This window comes from Globicephala melas, chromosome 9, assembly GCF_963455315.2.
Source record: "Globicephala melas chromosome 9, mGloMel1.2, whole genome shotgun sequence".
Taxonomy (NCBI): Eukaryota; Metazoa; Chordata; class Mammalia; order Artiodactyla; family Delphinidae; genus Globicephala; species Globicephala melas.
The window spans coordinates 28,766,015-28,786,150 of record NC_083322.1 but is presented as its reverse complement, the minus strand read 5'-3'; the positions used below and the strand labels follow the sequence as shown (position 1 = coordinate 28,786,150).

At 37.4% G+C, this 20,136-nt stretch overlaps 1 protein-coding gene across 1 annotated transcript in view; it reads left to right on the top strand.

Annotated features, from left to right (window-relative positions):
* Positions 1 to 19,559, top strand: part of CPED1 (cadherin like and PC-esterase domain containing 1) — a 301,545-nt gene extending 281,986 nt beyond the window's left edge. The window contains exons 21-22 of the mRNA XM_030857653.2: positions 453 to 599; positions 17,174 to 19,559. Coding sequence (XP_030713513.2) covers positions 453 to 599; positions 17,174 to 17,413 — 387 coding nt within the window. The 3' untranslated portion in view covers positions 17,414 to 19,559. The remainder of the gene's footprint in view (positions 1 to 452; positions 600 to 17,173) is intronic.
* The last annotated feature ends 577 nt before the right edge of the window (positions 19,560 to 20,136 follow it).

Below are 20,136 nucleotides of genomic sequence, written 5' to 3'. Positions count from 1 at the left end.
ATGCAATGTCTTAAGAGCAGGTACCATGGTTTATTATCCTTGTATTCCTGTCCCCCAGCACAGAGCTAAAAACAAAACATACTGATTAATACTCAAATGCCTAAAAGAATTCAAATAGATGGAGCTAGAATTTGTGATTTTCAAGTCTTGGTTTTTAAATTGAGAATCTTAGCTACTTCAGTAGATCTCTGTGGGCAATAAACCTAACTGCTTTTCATAGAAGAAAAAGTTCCAAACTGTGTGTCACTATAAATATTGATATATTGCTATTTTATATTTACATCAATGTTTATATAAGGGGAACATGAAAATTGGAACACATCTTAAAGAAATTAATTCTTTATCTTACAATAAGATCAATCTTTAAAAAGACAATTTACATGATTTTACCTGAATTATTAAATCATAAGTCTTCTTAATCAAAATTCTCATTGTTCTCTTTTCCAATACAGAGTGAAGTTCAGAATTTATGGAAAGAAAATTTGATGATTCTGGAAGCTGCAAAAAAATACGGCTATGAAGTGGTTGACACATTCACTATAACCATGGGGCGATACAAAGAGTTTTTGCAGGGGACGTGCGGATGTCATTTTCATGAGGTATTTATGCTGGCTCTCTGATTTTTGTAGCTTTTGACTCTTTTAAATTTCTCATTATATCTTTAATTGCATTGTCAGTTTTATTTTGCATTAAAGAAACCATGTCCGGAGGAGATTAAACGATGTGTTCATCATCACTCCGCCAAAGCGTGTAGCAGGCCCAACTCGAGGTCCTACCAAATGAAGTGTGTTAGAATAATTACTGTTTATGGAGACACCTGAAAACCAGAATCACTGGTCAACACAGGCAGGAAGATGGGAACCTGGAGAGCACTTGTCTTTTCTAATAGATTCCAAGCCTTCCCATCAGAAATTGTATCCAAAGAAGGTGGCAAATGTCTTAGTGGAGCTTGAAAATCAAGGCTTCCTCCACTGGTTTATCCGATGCATTAACCAGAGGGCCTGTGGTGTTTGTTTTTTTGCTTTCCTTTCTTAGGTTTGGTTTTTTGTTTTGTTGTTGTTGTTGTTGTTGTTTTTGGCTGCACTGCATGGCTTATGGGATCTTAGTTCCCAGACCAGGGATCGAACCTGGCCCCGGCCCAATTCTAACCACTGGACCACCAGGGAATTCCTGGAAGGCCTGTGTTTTGAATAGTTTTTCCTTCCTAGTGGTGGAAATGATTTTATTTGTAGCCAGTAATTAAATAGTCTTAGCTGAGAAGGTGATAGCAGCAAATTTTTTTTTTCCTTCCCCCGGCCCTGCCCTTTCAAACTCTGTGGATTATTTCCTCCCTACACTTGCATAAAATCTTGGTAAGTCCCAATATTTTAAAGCCGCTTTCAGATAATAATAGGACTCCAATCACTTTCAGGCACAAGGAGACTCTCACTTCAGTACTAAAATTGCCCAGTCCTGTGTTATAACCACATGAAGGTATTTCCTTCCCCCAGCTCAGGCCTGCCTCAGTCTCAAAAGCCCAAAGTAAGAGAGAGGGTGCAGGAGTCTCCTTTCCTTTTTCCCCCATCGTGCTTTGCTACTCTTCTGCCATCCCTTTCTTCATTGGGTCAGGTTAGGGAGATGTTAAGGGCAACAAAATTCTGACCTGAGTGGCATAAGCGTAACCCATCGATGTGCTTTCTGGGCATAACATGCTGGTTCTTTCTTTTGAAGGTGCTCTTGTGAACTTTCTTGAAGACACTCCCACCGAGCCCTCTGATAATAGCTTCTTTGACAGAGGCAGTGTCTCCCTTACAGCTGCATTCCTTCCTTGCCACCTTGGCTTCCAACTGTCCATCCCTCTGTTGCGGGTCACCTTGCTTCTCCAGGCTTCCTCTTGGAAAATATTCAGCATAGCACCAGGCTCGCTCTACTTAGTTGTCCACATTTGGTCCACAAGAAACACCCATGCATCCTTGCTCTGCTGTTGCTAGAAATACAGTGAGCTCCCAGTGCAGCCCTGTCTCTTTTTTCTCTTTCTCTCTCTAGCTCTCACTCTCACTCTTGCTCTCTCACGCTCTCTGCCACCTTAAAGCTGATCTATAGCCATGGTGTCTCATACCAGTTCTAACGCTTCCAGTCCCCAAAGGACACAGCTGAAACCGCGATGGAGATTGTCTCGTTTGACCGTCCTGTCAGATACTGATCCAGTTGTTCTTTCTGGTGTGGCCCCCTTTGTAAACCAGAGTGCAGTCATGAGTGGGTTGACTAGTGAGGTGACAACTAGAGGTTTCTTCTGATCCTGTTTTTCAGCCCTAAGATGACTGTCAGAATCCATCTCGATCCTCAGATGTTTATGAATGTCCAAAAGTTATTGACACTGCATTGGTTCTTCTGTATGTTCTGCGAGTGAATTCATGTTATATTTTTGTGTGGCAATGGAACTACGTCTCAGAGAAGCGAGAGCCTCCACCAACAGCTGAGGGCATGGCATTTTAGCAACTTGAAGCTTGGCCATGCCGTTGCAGATCAGATTTTTAAGCCGTAGGATACTGTGTGTCTACTTACTTCTTCCATAAGAAAATATTCTTCCAATGCCTTTCCTATTTGCAAAAGGTCAAGGCTTAGAAATATACAAGGGCAGGTAGCTTGAAAGAGGAAGAAACTGAACTTGCAGCTGAGCCAGCCTAGTATCACCATAAACATTTTGGCTGTAAAAGCAAGCCAAAGTTTGCCAAACCCACAGAAAATGGGGGCTTTGAAAGACAACATACATATGACAACATACAGAGGTTTTTTGCCTCTTTTAGAAAAGGTGTACTTATTTACTTTTACATAATGTGTCTCCAGTTAGTATTTGGGGAGCGGGTGCCTGTTTTTCTTTTTTCAGCTTTAGTGCTCTGGAAGTCTAAAAAAGAGAAGTCCTCTACAGATTTCCCACATGGCTCCAATTAAGAACAAAATATGCGGGAATTCCCTGGCCGTCCAGTGGTTAGGATTCCTCGCTCTCACTGCTGAGGGCCCGGGTTCGATCCCTGGTCAGGGAACTAAACTCCCACAAGCCACACAGTGCGGCTAAAACAAAATAAAAAATAAAAACAGAAGATGCCCTTCCCACATGATTGTCGCAGGATCAACCAGTTGACAGTAAGAGTCATGGAATTTGAGAACTACAGTAAAGACTCTTTGAACCATCAGAACTAGAATACTGGCTTATAATTATTACTAATAAAAACCATCCTTAATTTCCATAATCATGATTTAAGCACGTCAGGTAAAATTACTTCGCTTATTTGATTTTATAATTTTTGTGTGCAATTATTATACACAAATTGTGTTTTATTAAACCCTATTTCTAATGTGTGCCACCTTGATGGCAAGCTATATAGGTATTGCCCAGATTATCTCTGTTGATTCTCGAGCAGTGTTATCCATTTTGATGTTTTCATGTTGGAGCTGAAATACTTCTGGAAGCATTCACCTTTCCAGTTACAACATGGAACTGATAAGAGCATCTTTCTCAACTGACTCCCTTTATCACAAAGTCTCTAAACCCATTCATCACTTGGGCATAATTGTTGCTTAACTCTTGAACAATTTGTACCACTTGTACCTCAGGAAGTTTCCAGTGCTGACACGGATGTTTTATAATCTTTCTAAACCATCACCCAACATCTTGAGTCACTGTTAGCTTATTATAAACAATCAAGAAAATCGAAAGCTTTTTGCAAAGGATGATTTGATGATGAATGTGGCAAGCCAAGAAAACGTAGATTACTCGTCTCATACAAAACATTAAAGGCAGAAATTCATTAATAACAACCATTTCTTCCTCTGTGCTGGACTCAGGAGCTGGGAAAGGAATTTGTCGTATAGTAAAAGCAAGCATTAAGATCTACTGTATTAGAACAATAAGATTTTGGGTTTGGGAGCCTTATATCTTCTGGTGTTCAATTAAACCATTCCCACTATAGATTCATAGATACCTGAGAAGGATTGCTGTAATCATCACAGTAAGATCTTGATGTGTTCTCTTTGATTTGTGGTGAGAATTCTATCCTAGACATAACAAACCTGCTCCAGTGGGCTCTTGCTGCCATAGGTGAGATTAAAGGTCTTGGGGTGTCTCTTTCATCTGTCAAGTCACCAAGAGAGGATATGTTGCCACCATGAATCTATAAACAATTTCCTAACTGGTATGCATCAATTTCGACTAAAATGTTCCTGCTGATTAGAAAAGCAGGTGTTTCTCTTCATGGGTAGAAGTGGAATTTGTTTTCCCAGTGTTTATACAGGACAACAAACAGGATCCAGGTAGCTGTCGCCCAAGAGTGGTTTTGGATGGTGCCTTTAGTTATGTGGCAAACATCTACTGTGAGTGAGCTAAAACCTGGAAAGGATACAAACATATTACCAGCCCAAACCTGGCTGCAGAAGGGGCAAACCCACAACCAATTGTTATGCACAAACTTTCTATGATGTCTCTGTTTTCTGGCAGATGTCGCTCTAGCTTTTGACTCAGTCAAAAACAAAACAAAACAAAGCAAAACACAGAAACCCTCCGGCATCACCGCCCAGCTCTAATATCCACAGGTTTCCTTTGATTCTTGCACCTTGGAAAGAAGAGGTTTTCAGTTCTTTGCCAGAGATGATTTCCTGTTATTATTTAATCTTAATTAAATTAACAAAAGCTTATCTGGCCTAGAAATGTTTTCCTTCTGTATTGTGGACCTAAAGGTTTTCTCTTTTTCCTTCAAACTTTCAAAGTTTATTATGAACACAGTTGAAGAAAAAAGCCTTTAAATTCATCTCTCTAAAAAACTGAAATATTGACTTTTCAAGAAAAAATAACTGATTCAAGTATAGTCATCTTACATAGCAGATCCCAGAATTTAACTATCAGCATGGCTATTTTTAATAAGTTAGTAATAGAAATCTAATTCAACAAATTTTTGAGTGTCTGTGTAGGCATTGTACTAACTGCTGTCAAATGAAGTAGTAAACATTTTGTAGAATTCCTGTAAGCGTCTCAAACTCAACATGTTTCCAAATTGAGAATTAATATTCCCTTTACGCTCTCTTGTTCTCTCGTATTCCTGAATTCACTCTCTTGCACTGTCATTTACAAGCTAGGGTCATCCTTGACTCCTCCTTATGTTTCTTCAGCCCCCTAGCAACTTCCAACCAGCTAGTTACCAAATCCTGTTTACCTCGTAAATATTCTTCCAGGTCTTTCCCCTATACTCTGTTCCAATTGCCTCGACCACATTTATTCTTTTACTTAATTGTCCAATATTTATCTTTTGAGTCCAGTTCTTGAGCTAAACAGCAGTAATGCAAAAATAAATAAGATACATTTTCTACCTTTAACACATTGTAGTCAGAGAGTCAGGCATAAAAATCCATACTATGAAACAATACGTTAAAGAGATATAATAAGGTATTATAATAATACCAAGAAGGGGCACCTAATCCAATCTGAGGATTGAGTGAACCTCTCCTTGAAAACTACCCACGTTTATTATTAAAGGATGAGTTGGTCCTAGTCAAGTAGTAAGGTAATAGCAGAAGGAACCATTCCAACCCCTAAGACAATGTGAACCAAAGTAGCTTTGAAATAACCTGATGTTCTCAGGAAATCACAAGCAATTCTATATATTGTAGAACATCAATTATAAAAGGGGACTGGGAAAAGTCGGCTAGGGCCAGATCATGGTAAGAGCTTAGACTTTATCCTCTAAGTGATGGAGAGTCAGTGAAAGGTTTTGGAGAGAAGTGAGATGAGCGCATCTTTGTTTCAAATAGGTTATGTCTGAGAACCATGAGGAGGGAAGATTTGAAAAGGACTCAGCCAGGGAGAGAAGTTAGGAGACTTTTTCAGAAGTCAGGTAAGAGACGATAAAGGCTCACCCAAACCTGGACAGAGACAGCAATCATAAGAGAGAAGCAGACGAATAGAAGCCCTATTAAATATGTATCTGTAGATCTTATGAGTGGCATGAGGGTGTAGGAAGAATCAAAGATGATTCCTAACTTGGGTGACGGATTAGAGAACTGAGCCGGCAATTGAGACATGGAGTAACTGAGAAGCTCCAGGCTTAGGGAAAAGATGAATTCCGTTTTGAACATATTGTGTTTGAGATGCCTGTGGGACATCCAGGATGCCTGCCTGCATCCTAACAGACAGTTGGAGATACACATCTGAAGCTTGAGGGGCAGGGTGGGGCTGGAGATTAAAAAGTTGGAAGTCCTCAGAAGATAGGTAATAGTCGAAAGGATGAAAATAGATCATCCAAAGAAAGTGAGAAGAGTAAGAAGAGTTGAGGAAGGAACCCTTGGAAACACCAATATTTAAGCCAAGTTGGGAGAAATAGGAGCATTTGCATTTAGAGAATAAACTGTTAGAGGAAAGCTCTAGTAGAGTGGGGTACCATGGAAAACCAAAAAGTGAAAATGTGTAAGGAGAGATTGAAACAGGGTTAATGTTGTCCAGTGTAATAGATAACTCTATTAAGACAGGGATTTTTAAATAGTCATTGATTTTTGGCATTGATAAGGTCCTTTCTTACCATATTAAGAGTAGTTTCAATAAAATATTGAGGGCAGGGAGCAAACTACAATAGAATGAAGAGGTATAAGAAGTCAGAAAAGGTAAAACCTTTCAACAAGTAACAATAAGAAAGAGGGGAAGATACTGGATTTAGAAGAGAAAGTGATCTAGGGGCAGTTTATAGGAGGAACAACTTTGGCATGTTTATGGGCAGAGGGGGAATAGTTAATACTAAGGGGTAGAGTGAGTATACAGGAGCGGGTAGGACTGGTAGAGGAAGGCTCCTGACAGTGTGGGAGAGGACCAGGTCAAGGACACTGGTAAATAGTTGGTAGGATGCTGGTAAATGAACAAGATGAGATGGAAGGTCTTCTTCCCTGTCATTCATTTGCCCTAGACTATTAGAATATCTTCCTCTTGGAACCTTCACTTTGAACTACTTGAGTTTATCTTTCCTGCCCCCACCAGGTGTAATGTTTCTACACTGCAAATGGAATGGTGTCACCTGAAATCTTTCAATGGCTCTGTAACTAAAGAAGAGTCACAGAAGCTTTCACTACCTACCATTCCCACACCCCGTTTTTTGGAAGATAATTCTAAACCGTCCTTTCTGTGTAAAATAATTCATGTTCATTCCATTTGCAAGTGAATTCTAGCCTTTTCTAGTGGCCGATTAGATTCAACATCGGTGCCTGGTGAGAATGAACTCATTAGCCGTAATGGAGCCCAACCTTTCCTGAGATGGATTGGTACAAAATCCTCTTCCAAAGGGACCATCCTCTGTGGAATGGTGGATACCCAATAACATCAGGGTATCTCTCTTAAGAAGGACAGTTATAATGGAGGATGAACAAAGAAAAGTGTCAGTCAGTCTACGTTGCACTGGTACTATATCCCCAGGAGGCAGCTATCCAGCCCAACCTCTGCACTACTGGAACATGGAATGTCAGTATGCCTTAGAAAGAGATGCTGACACATCACTATTTTATCTCATATTCTGTGCAATGAACGCTCATTGCTGGAGGTTTCACTACCAACCTTTAAGTGCCAAGCTGAGATGGACTTTGAACTGCTTTGATTAGCATTTTTCCTACTTTAGGTTTTAGCGTTCTAGCCTGGTGAAAACAGGATCTGCAGTTTGGGAAATACTGTATGCCCTTCCACTTTAAGATTCTTAAATAGTATTAGTATATTAAATGATCCCAAAAGCCCTTACAGCAAAGAAACAGTTTAGCTTAGTTTGACCCAGTTTTTCCCAAAATGTTGGCCACAGAACCACTTTTCTTTTTTTAATAACAGCTATTAACACCTCAGTAAACACACTTTGGGAAAACTAGCATAGACAATAAGGTCTAAAATCACGTTTGGAGTACAGATTAAATGTGGCAGATTGACCACAAGCATTTATCTTCTCTTCCACTTGAAACTCCACGAAAAAGACTTTAAAGACATAAATCTTCACCACCACCACCACCCAAAAAAAAAGACAGAATAAGAAATACAACAGACAGAATTCATTTTAAGAAGTTTGACTTAGCCCGCAAAGGAATTTACAATGTAAAGTGCCTAACAAGGACCTACTGTATAGCACAGGGAACTATACTCAATATCTTATAATAACCTATAATGTAAAAGAATCTAAAAAAGAATAGACAGATAGATATATGCACAACTGAATCACTTTGCTGTACACCTGAAACTAGCACAACACTGTAAATCAACTATATTTCAATAAAAACTAAAAAATATATTAAAAATTGGTTCCTAGCTTTAAAGAATAAAAGTTCATATTTTCCCTAAAACAATAAAGTGCTTAGAGAGGAGAAACACCAATTATAGGAGGGGCACCCTTGACCCACGGATCGTCTGAATGGCTCAGACCTGAAGGAGCCACGTGCTGAGGAAGGCAGGGCTACAGCACACGTCAGAAAACAATTGGTTAAAAGTCTGTGTGCAAAACTGGGGGACCCTGAGTCCCTTACCCCAACCCATGCAGTCAAGAACCTACAACCATACATATGATTTCTTTTAAAGTTGAACAGCAGAGAGTCTAGACTCAGAAACACAGGGAAAGCAAAGAGCAAACTAATCTAGAAGCTAAAATCAGAAAGCCAAAAGTGAAATTGGCTGCTGAAAAGTAGAGCCCCCAAACTTCTCCCCAAGCCCCCTACATACCAGCAGTCAGTCAGTCATGTGCCACCTCAGACAGGATGCTGGAGAGCTCTTCTGACAAGAAATGCAATGGCCTAGTAGATCTCTTTTAAAAAGGCCAGGATAGTGCTGGGCAGATTCCTACAGTGATTCCAGCACTGAGAAATGTTGGTCCACACAAATTGTTTTCTAAATAACATTTTAGTGCCATATATATATATATATATATATATATATATATATATATATATATATTTTGGCCGCTCTGTGCAGCTGCAGGATCTCAGTACCCCTACCAGGGATTGAACCTGTACCATGGCAGTGAAAACTCAGAATCCTAACCACTAGGCCACCAGGGAACTCCCAATAGTGCCATATTCTTAAATATAAATTCTAAGTTCAAGAGAGATGGATGGAAACAAACACCTGTGAGTTAAGATCAAAATAGATTCCAAGACAAAACATGTCCATCTAAATAGAGCAGGGAAGTAACGTAGCTTGAAATCGATTAGACTAACAAAGGTTATTCAAATAGTATCAAGAATCCAGTTACATGAATACTCACCCACTTAGGAAACAGTTTAAGACAGGGAGTTAGTCTCTGGGGAGCTGCGTAGAAGTGTAAGATAGAACCAACAGTTTAACGTGAAATAGGTAAACTACTGATCTGTAATTCCCGCTAATGAATATTCCCACTTCAGAGCAGAATTTGTTCCCAAAGTCAGGAACTGAGCTCTGACTGGGGACAGGAATGAAAAAGCCTCAGCTGTCAGGTAAAAAGTGTTGAAGATTTGGAGGTAGGATGGGAGACAGAGACATTGCGTATCTGGAAACACCAAAAAACAAAATGAAAAAAAAAATCCTCATTCCTAAAGAAAACTTTAGTCTTGTCCTCTAATCCTCAGCATCTTTGACCCATTCAGAAGTTGGACTCCCTTCACTCAAAACATAGCTTGTTTCATGTGGCCATAGTTAAATATTGGGGGTGGGGGGGGGTAGATGAAAGAATTCCTTATTATCTGTAAAGATTGCGTGATTTCCTGAAATGAAAGTATAAGGACTGGCTTCTAGCTATTGTTTGTCCCTTTATTTTTATTCTATTTCTGTGAATTCTTAAACTAATTTTGCAGCTGGTCATAACTTTTGTGACTGGATCTTGGATTGAATGCAGAATGACAATACCAAATAAAAAGTACTTCAGTAGTATACATTCATCTTAAAAGATTGTGTTAGCAGGTTTTGCCTGGTCAAGCTCATGTTTTCTAACCTTAAAAATCCGTTACCCTCATTCCTCAGCCCCTACCCATGATTGTGAAACACATTTGTAATGAGAGCATTCCCCCCTAATCTGGTCTAGAGATTTTGGAACACTGGCACCACTGACAATTGTTTTCTATTTTGTTCTGTGGATCTGGAACCACATCAGAAGTTCCTTGGGTGTTATTCAAGTCAAGATCAGTTTTAGAAAAGGTATTTGCTTGTAATCTGCCTGACACTTTTCCAATTCACCAAGCTTTCCCTTTTTATATTGGCTTTTTGAAAATTCATAGTAGACCAGACACTATAAAACTCTTTGAGGAGAACACAGGAAGAACACTCTTTGACATAAATCACAGCAAGATCTTTTTTGACCCACCTCCTAGAGTAATAGAAATAAAAACAAAAATAAACAAATGGGACCTAGTGAAACTTAAAAGCTTTTTCACAGCAAAGGAAACTATTAACACGACGAAAAGACAACACTCAGAATGGGAGAAAATATTTGCAAACGAATCAACGGACAAAGGATTAATCTCCAAAATATATAAACAGCTCATGCAGCTCAATATTAAAAAAACAAACAACCCAGTCAAAAAATGGCCAGAAGATCTAAATAGACATTTCTCCAAAGAAGACATACAGATGGCCAAGAGGCACATGAAAAGATATCACTAATTATTAGAGAAATGCAAATCAAAACTACAGTGAGGTATTCCCTCACACCGGTTAGAATGGGCATCATCAGAAAATCTACAAACAACAAATGCTGGAGAGGATGTGTAGAAAATGGAACCCTCTTGCACTGTTGGTGGGAATGTAGATTGAGGGTGGGGAGGTGGTGGTGTGATGAATTGGGAGATTGGGATTGACATATATACACTAATATGTATAAAATAGATAACTAATAAGAAGCTGCTGTATAAAAAAAAAATTTAATTTAAAAAATATGATACAGCCACTATGGAGAACAGTATGGAGGTTCCTTAAAAAACTAAAAATAGAATTACCACATGATCCAGCAATCCCACTACTGGGAATACACCCAGAGAAAACCATAGTTCAAAAAGACACATGCACCCCAATGTTCATTGCAGCACTATTTACAATAGCCAGGACATGGAAGCAACCTAAATGCCCATTGACAGATGAATGGATAAAGAAGATGTGGTACATATATACAATGCAATATTACTCAGCCATAAAAAGGAACGAAATTGGGTCATTTGTAGAGACGTGGATGGATCTAGGGACTGTCATACAGAGTGTAGTAAGCCAGAAAGAGAAAAACAAATATCGTATATTCACGCATGTATGTGGAATCTAGAAAAATGGTACAGATGAACCGGTTTGCAGGGCAGAAATAGAGACACAGATGTAGAGAACAAACGTATGGACACAAAGGGGGCAAAGCAGCGGGGGCGGGGGGGTGGTGGTGGGATGAATTGGGAGATTGGGACTGACATGTATACACTAATAAGTATAAAATAGGTAACTAATAAGAACCTGCTGTATAAAAATAAATTAAATTTTTAAAAAAGGAAATTCATAGTTATTTTAGATGCAGCAATTAATTGACATGGTAACACATTCATTCTGATGACTATTTATGTGAAATCAATTTTGAGTGTTGAAGTTACATGAATTTAATAGTAAAAGTTGCCATGTACTTTTGTCCTGTAATTGATAACACTTTTTCATTTGTTTGGGAAGTCTTACAATAGCCATTGACCCAAACCAGTCAAGTTGAATTATGGGCATTTGTATGCCTTCTAAAATGTCTGTGTGCCCAAGTCCTTAATTATATAGAGATGTGGAAAGATATACGACCATAAAGTGGGAGACTTCTTAGCATATAAGAAGCCTAAGAGAAAGCAAAAGTTACTTCTACACACCAAAGCACAGATTTTTTGTTGGACTGAGTCACAGAAAAATGTGATCATCTACATAACCTATAATATCTTATCCCCATTGCAGCCCTTGATTCCAGCTCCAAAATTACTCTCCAAGTTTCCATAGATACTATAATAAAAATCTATTACTGTTTTGAAACACTATAATCCTTACTTAAAAGTCTATTCCTATTTGTAACTTAATCTAAATTTGAACATTGCTGTGAGAAAAAAAAAATTTTTATTATTACACTTATACTTGTGATTAGGGAACAATGCTGACCTAACAGGTTATCACACTTTATGGAGACCAATTGTCCTTCACTCTCTCTTCCTAATTTTAAGTATAATTTGACACAGCAAAGTCACAAAAAGAAAATAATGACAACAAAACTAAAGACAAGGAGTTACTTTGGATTATTTTAAAGTTGCAAAAAAAGAACAATAAAACTCCAACTAACACTCAGGTTTCAAGTAATGTAAACATTTCCCCAATCACATGGGTATGTGTTATTAACCATATGTAGTAGTTCCTTTTTCCTCTAGGTAGATGCGTCTCTTTCTCAGTTGTTGAGTCGGATGCACCCAGATTTAGAGAAGCTTTTGGAAGCGTCAAGACGTTAGTATTTGTCTCTGATTGAGGTGACCACCGTCCACAAACATCTAGAGTCCTTTGTCTCTGGTTCAAGACCTAAATCTTTCACCATTTTCTAATAGCTCATTTTTGTTGTTTACTACTATTATGCCCCAGAGATAAACCTAACATTTGTATTGCTAACACCTCTCTTTCAAAGCCACATTCCAGTCGTCACTGTAGTTGGAATTTAGTAACCCCAAATGGTCCTCTGATTTTGGAAGGACTCACATGGGCACATTTCTACACATGAGATCAAAGAAAAGAAACAGTTCGCTCTTTACTGTACAGGTATCAAACATCCTTCACTTGCATAACATTTCCAAGACTTAAAAATGTAGCTAATTCCTCTTCCTCCACTTTAGAGTCAGTAAGAGTAGGTAAAGTACAGTAATATTTTGAAACTCAGAGAGAGCAGTTTGATGGCAATATCAGACACCAAATTTTACAAATAAGTTCAAAGAAATAATAGCTGTGTGAGCAAGTTATCATGGCCACCATAAATTAGCACTGTCTCCTTAATATACTTACTAAGGAACTATTCATTACACGGAAACAACATGGTGCCTGACCTTGGGGATCTAGTCTCAGACAATGTCTTTGAAGTCATTTCATTCTTGTTCTTACTTCAAGTGTCTTAGACATGTGTCTTTATATAGTCCCCTTGAGGGTAGGGACCATATCTGAATTACTCCATGTGTTTCCTAACACAGAGAAGTCTGAAGATTGAAAGATGGATATTATATGGCAAAAATAAATCATAAATTTTAATTTTGTAAGATACAGCATCACTTTGTTTCTCTTCTGCTTTTCTATTATAAAAGGATTACATGAATTCTTGCTAATGCTAAACATTTTTAAATAAGTATATACAATAAAAACAAAAATACTTTTGTTTTTACACTACACACACCCCCTCAATTTTCACTCCCTTCTTCATTGGAGACCCTATTAGCAGTTCGGCACTTAGCTCCATTTTAAACACACACTCTTGATTTTAATCCCGTGTAATTAAAACTATTGGGCTGGGCTTCCCTGGTGGCGCAGTGGTTAGGAGTCCGCCTGCCGATGCGGGGGGCCCGGGTTCGTGCCCCGGTCCGGGAGGGTCCCGCATGCCGCGGAGCGGCTGGGCGCGTGAGCCGTGGCCTCTGGGCCTGCGCATCCGGAGCCTGTGCTCTGCGGCGGGAGAGGCCGCGGCAGTGGGAGGCCCGCGTACCGCAAAAAAAAAAAAAACCAACAACTATTAGGCTGTCAACATTTATGGTCACTGGATTTATATGACATTGGGTGCTATTTAGAACTACCTTATTTCTCTATGAAAATTTTTAGGGAACGGGCAGTTTATAAAATACATTTTAACCTGCAGTGTGAAAATTTCTGTTTTTTTCTATCTCAGTATTGAATTCTTACACTTGCTTATACAGACAACAAATTGAGTCCATGGTAGGTTGATGGTAGACTCAAGTCCTGTTGATGAATGAATATCTGGTATTGAAAGTATCCTCTCATCACTGCTTTTTTTTCTTTCCAAATGGTCTTGGCTATTTTCCTACATTTATTCTTTAAGATCTGTTTTAGAATTCCTTTGTCACATACCCCCAAATCCTGCTGTGATTAAAATTGGAATAGCTCTTTAATTAACTTGGGACGATTTGACATGTTATGTCTTTCCATTTATTCATGTTTTCTTTTATGACTCATTAAATTTTTGACACATTCTTCACCTGTGTCCTATAGATTATCATTGAACTTGATGAAGTTGTTTTAATATTGTAATGAAATCTTTTCTCTAATATATTTCTTATTAATTATTGATAGAATATAGAAAGCTATATAATTTTTAAATATTAACTTTAAAATATCTCCTTATTTTACTGTAGATTTCTTTGAGTTTTCAGGGCAAACAATCATATAGCTACAAATAATTCTTTGGTAATTTCCTATGACAAAGTATTTCATAATATTGAAGCTTAACATTCCTGAAATAAATTGTATGTGCTACTAATACAGCCCATAATACTGCTAGATTTTTTAAATGCTCCTAGATTCCATTTACAATAACATTTTGGGAGGATTTTTTATGTCTGTGTTTTGACAAATCAAAATTGAAATCATTCTTTCTCTGTAGATTCGTCAGCTTTTAGGATTCATCAGGGTGATACTGGCTTAACAAAGGAATCGGGAAACTCATTATCTTTGATTATTTCCTGAAAAATAGTTTTCAAAGGAAACCAACTGACTTAGGTATTGTTGGGCCAATCCCTGGCGTGGCTGTGTAGGGGTCAATCTCATATAGCATAATAGAAGTTTTCCCTGTAGGAGGCATTAGGCTGGTCCTCAGAAGCTGGCAGAGACGCCATCATTCCATCTTCCTTTCTCAGAGATCATCTTAGTGATTTAAAAATAGAAGTATATCATCAACCTTCCCACTGTGATCTAGCAAAATACTGACACTACTCCCAAGTGGAAGCTACATGCTTCAGCAAATACACTGGAAATAGGTATTTTTTGTATATCCCTTTTATGAGTCACTTTCAAGATTACTGTAAGCATTTAAACTAGCATTATCCAACACTGGTAATGCAACATTAAGTGCAACCCTGAAATCACACAAAACATTAAAATTTTTAAGGAATATGACCTTTTTGCATTGGGATGAACCTTTTTATATTTTTCATGTAATTAGCATGCAGATCATCAGGCAATTGAAAAAGCCAGAACTTAAGATAACATTATATAAACAAAATTAACCTTATTTTGGCTTCAGAACATTGGAATAATATTTTTTCAGGGTTGACTGTAATATTTATGCTTCAGTGTTTCCTTAAGTAAACTTCCTTAAGAATGTTCACTTATCTTGCTATAGGTGAATACAAACCTCCTCCAAAATGGACAAAACCTTCAGGAAAACATTGGTGCACCTCCCCAGCCTATCATATTTAAAGTTATTGTACAACCAAACAGACGTAGAAGGAGCGGTGCATAATAGAAACTCACAACGTCGGGACCTGGAATATTAATCAGTGGTTAACTGCAGACTGAGCTGTAAATTACGATCCATAGGGATTCCTCACCACAATCCGCTGATTTCACTGAACTTCTTAAGAGTTACTTCATCTGAGGGCCTGATCATGAAAAGCCAAACCTCCCATAGTTACAAAAAAACAATTCATTTATTTGGGGTTAGCAGGGTATATTGCCTTTAAAAGGCATTCCTGTTATATTTGTCTTCAAAATGGGAATAGCTTCAATGTTTTTACGATTACAGAGTAATGCACATTCATTGCAGTAAAATTAAAAAGTCAAGACCAAAAATTTACGAAGAATACATTTTAAATTGCCTATAATTCGTCCACCTAAAGATCACTGCTCTTAACCTTTCGGAGTAGACTGTTATAGAATTTCTATTCAAACAACTCTTCTAAAATGGTTCCCTCTAACTTACAACATAACTAAAAATACCTACCTTCGAAATAGATCGCATGCTACTTTTTTCAAATATTCTATATTGTTGGAACTGTTTTCATCGCATTCTTTTATATGTGATCAAAAAATATGTACCTAAATCATTACATAGCCCTCAAAAGAATTTTAAAAATCCATATGTGCTAGTGTTGCTTTCATTAGTCATCAGTAATAAATAATGTGTCCATAGTGACTGAAAATGTCTTACAGTTGCATTAATTTGATGAAATTAAAGATTTGCTATTCATTTGTAAACACACCCAAAAAATTTTTGCCAGTATTTTCTCTTTTCCCTACTTCTCAGCCCTCCCCTCCCCCAGTCTCTCTGGGTCCCCACCTCGTTTTCTCTGACTTTTGTTGCTAACTCCCTGAGATATATTAGCCCAGTGATTAAAGCTGACAATTATAGGATTTCACCAGAGCAAAGTTTTACATACTGTACAAATAGACAATAAATATGGCCTCTTTGTTTTCATGTGTGTGTGTTAATATTCATAAAATGTCCATGAAGAGAATCCCGAAGAAACTATAATATATGTTGCTTCTGGGGAGGCTGTTGAGTGATTGAAAGTGAGGAGAAGAGATGGGAAGGAAACTTTTTATTATATACTCTTTTATGCTTTATAAATGCTTATACTTCCTATTCAAAACAATTTTAAGGTAAAAATATACATATGTACAAACATTTATAAAGTTATTAGCTTAATAGAGCATAGGCTGCGCCTTCAGATTCCATGACTTACTAAGTGCCCAGAGAAATGAAACTACTAACTGTAACAGCATCAGCTTATGGGTGTGCAATGCAAAACTATTTTCTCTTTTCTCTGCAAATAGTTGTAGCTATCATTCTATAAAAGGATGCCATGACAGGCTTAGAGTATCATGTTTGAATCAGTGACTCAGCGAAGGCATGTTAGTGTCCTCTGTATGTTAGCATCTGGCCTAAACACACACAGCAGTGAGGCAGAGACACTATCTGAGACTACTCCTTAGTTGCATTAAAGACAGCTGCCCTGAGGTAAGAAAAGGGGCAGAAATTCTAATTTCAACCTTGGTCCTTTTTGAAAGATAAGTTACATTGGTTCTTGGTCATGTCAATCATATTCATGTCCTTTGGGCAACATCTGTAACATCTATGTGCTAGAGATGTTTTTTTCAAGTTTGTGAGTTAATTATCCTGCTCTTTGCAGGTCTCAAATGTCCTTGCTTTTACCTCACTATTTTTTGTTTTTTGCTCTTTATTTGCAGGTAGTGAAATCAAAATTATCCAAAGAATATCACTTTCTTAAAATGAATCGATCAAGGAATCATATTGTGGGAAAATATTTCAGCAATCAAAGCAAAGTACAACAACGACAACAAGACTCTGTAACAAATGTTCAATCACCGTATCATGTCAGAGGTCCAGTTAATCAGGTTTGCTCTGAAATCCTTCTCAGCAGGATGTGTGCCAGTGAAAGAATTGTGCAGACTCTGCAGAAGGACTGAACTTGGAAGAGGATTCAAGTCACTCACCCGGACGATGGTTTGGTAGCCAAATCCTGTGCCTGATGTGTATTTTGGTTCCACCACCCATGCTGAGGCACACCGGCACACACAAACACACCAATGCACACGTAGCTAAAAAAGTCATACACTTCCTTTTTCTACAGCTTTATAAAGTTAGGATGTGCACATGGAAATCAGCTGGTTTCAAGATGAAAGACAGAACTAGAAAATGGTGACCTGAAGTATAATCATAAACTAGATCCACTGTGGCCTGGGTATTGCATTGTGATAATAAAGAGAAATATAGACATTTGAAACATGGGGGAAGAGATAATGCTCTTGAGTATCGCCTTATCATCTTTATCGTTACCTTAGTATTGGCAAGGGGAAAAAGGAATTACATTACACCTGCAAGTGGGGATTATGCTTGTGCCCTTTACCAGGAGAAAACCTGGCTTTGATGAGGCTTTAGGCTTTGTGAATCCAATGCTTATGAAAACCGCTTCTTCCTAGATTTTTAACATCCTATAACTGAAAGGAAAAGAATAGTAATGCTCCTCCAGGGAATTCTAAGAGATTCTCTGAAAGCGATAGGAAGTGTAATATTTTACAGTTAAAACACCAATATATTTCTTTGCATTCTTTGTAGTTTTCATAAACATTCCCTCCTAGCCTGTCTGTGAACTTGGATGGGTAACTGCAGTCTAAGTTGATTAAATATGTAATTTTAAAGTGAGAAAATATAGTTCTTCTTGGGTTACTTTATTGTGTTTCATTGATGATATTACTTAAGAAAGCTTTTGTTTGCTGTTAGAACTCTATATAATTTAAGATTGCAATTATATTTTATGTAAATATTTTGCAAAGGATTAAGCATTCTCAAGTGCATAGGCATTTATTTCCAGAAAGCGTTTGTATATGTCCACAGATACTACTCTGTTACTAGTAACTGTATTTTGATTTTCCTGAGCAACTGTATCTAATCCAGATTTAGAAAAGACATAGAATTATTTTTTTATAAAACTGTGGCATACACGTAAAACATATCTAATCCTAGTACTGAGAACTTTCTCTTCTATACTTCAAGTTTAAGATAGTAAATTTTTTTATTGTACAAACGCTTTGTTGTGAGATAACATCTCACAGTTACAATGGCTCTTAAAGGATTATTTTCCTTTTGGGGAAAAAAGGCTGAGAGGGTTAATTCAGTATTTAGCTGAAATTACCAAATGTACGAATACCTCAATTTCATTACTATACAAAAACATAAAACTATTTTGATTGATCAGTTCCTTAGTATGAATATCCACCTCCTTTAAATACTCTATTTTTATATATATTTTTATATGAAAGTAAATATGAATTTATATTTAACAGTCTTAAATTATATCTAGGCACGAAAATCACTTGATATAAACAATACATACCTGCATATGACGATGATAAATTTTTTGAAAGAATGGTACAGAATTAACTTTTAAAATGAAAGATTTTCTAGTATCTGCAGCTATATGCAAGCATCATTTTTAGGTTTTCAATGGTTTTTTAATGATATAAAATGTTGCCAATTCATGTAGCTTCTTCATCCTGTTTTAATGTACAGTATTACATATTCTGTAACAGATTTATAGTCAGTGGATTTTTCTTGTAATTTACTGTCAACCTAACTGTAATACACTTCTGACTGAGGTTAGCTTTGCATTTACCTCTTCACCATGGCAATAATAATGGATTTTAGAAACAATTTAATAATACAATTAATAAATGTCTTACTAGTAATAGTCTGTGTTTAGAGAGTATATTTTTTTTCCTTTTTACTGGAGGTATACACCATATAGTCAGTGATCCCTTGGCAGAGATAGCATCCCATGGATTCAGCTACTAAAGTGTGGTTCAATAAGATGAGATATACTTCCTTCCAACCCTGATGTTCTCTAAATTTTGATCAAATGAACTCCCTGCTGTACAATGACCAAAGCTTTTGAACACAGTGCAGTGATGAGTTTTGTTTATAAGGCACTGAAATGCTACTAATCATTTTAGTTACTCCTTAATTGAATAAACTACATTTTATTTACCTTGGGGAAATAAGTGTGTGTGTGTTTGTGCACGTGTGTGTGTGTGTGCGCTTAACAAGTTCATAATTTGAATGAGAAAAAATGAGTACGCATTTTCACATATCTTTCGATGTAAAGGTTAAAGGAAGTGAATTATTTTTGGTAAAAATTGATTAGTATCCAATCTAAACTAAACTAAAGAAAACATTTATAATATTAAAAGTCAAGAATAACTGCATAAGCATTTCCAAGCATCCCTGTTGACATTGTGTGTGTGTGTGTGTGTGTGTGCGCGCGCACGCATGCATTTAAAGGCACAGTACACTATTTGCCAGCCATCCAAGTAGGCAAAGAGGATCCCATAGGGACATATGAAAAAGAAGGTTCACCATCGGCTTTATACTTGGATCATTTAATCTTCTTTATGTAGTTCCCTCTGTTCTGCAGTCTTTGCTACAGAACGATTCCCAGAAGGCATTGGGAAAAAAAATCACTGATTCTTTAGGATTCTCTATGTATAGTATCATGTCATCTGCAAACAGTGACAGCTTTACTTCTTCGCTTCTGATTTGGATTCCTTTTATCTCTTTTTCTTCTCTGATTGCTGTGGCTAAAACTTCTAAAACTATGGTGAATAATAGTGGTGAGACTGGGCAACCTTGTCTT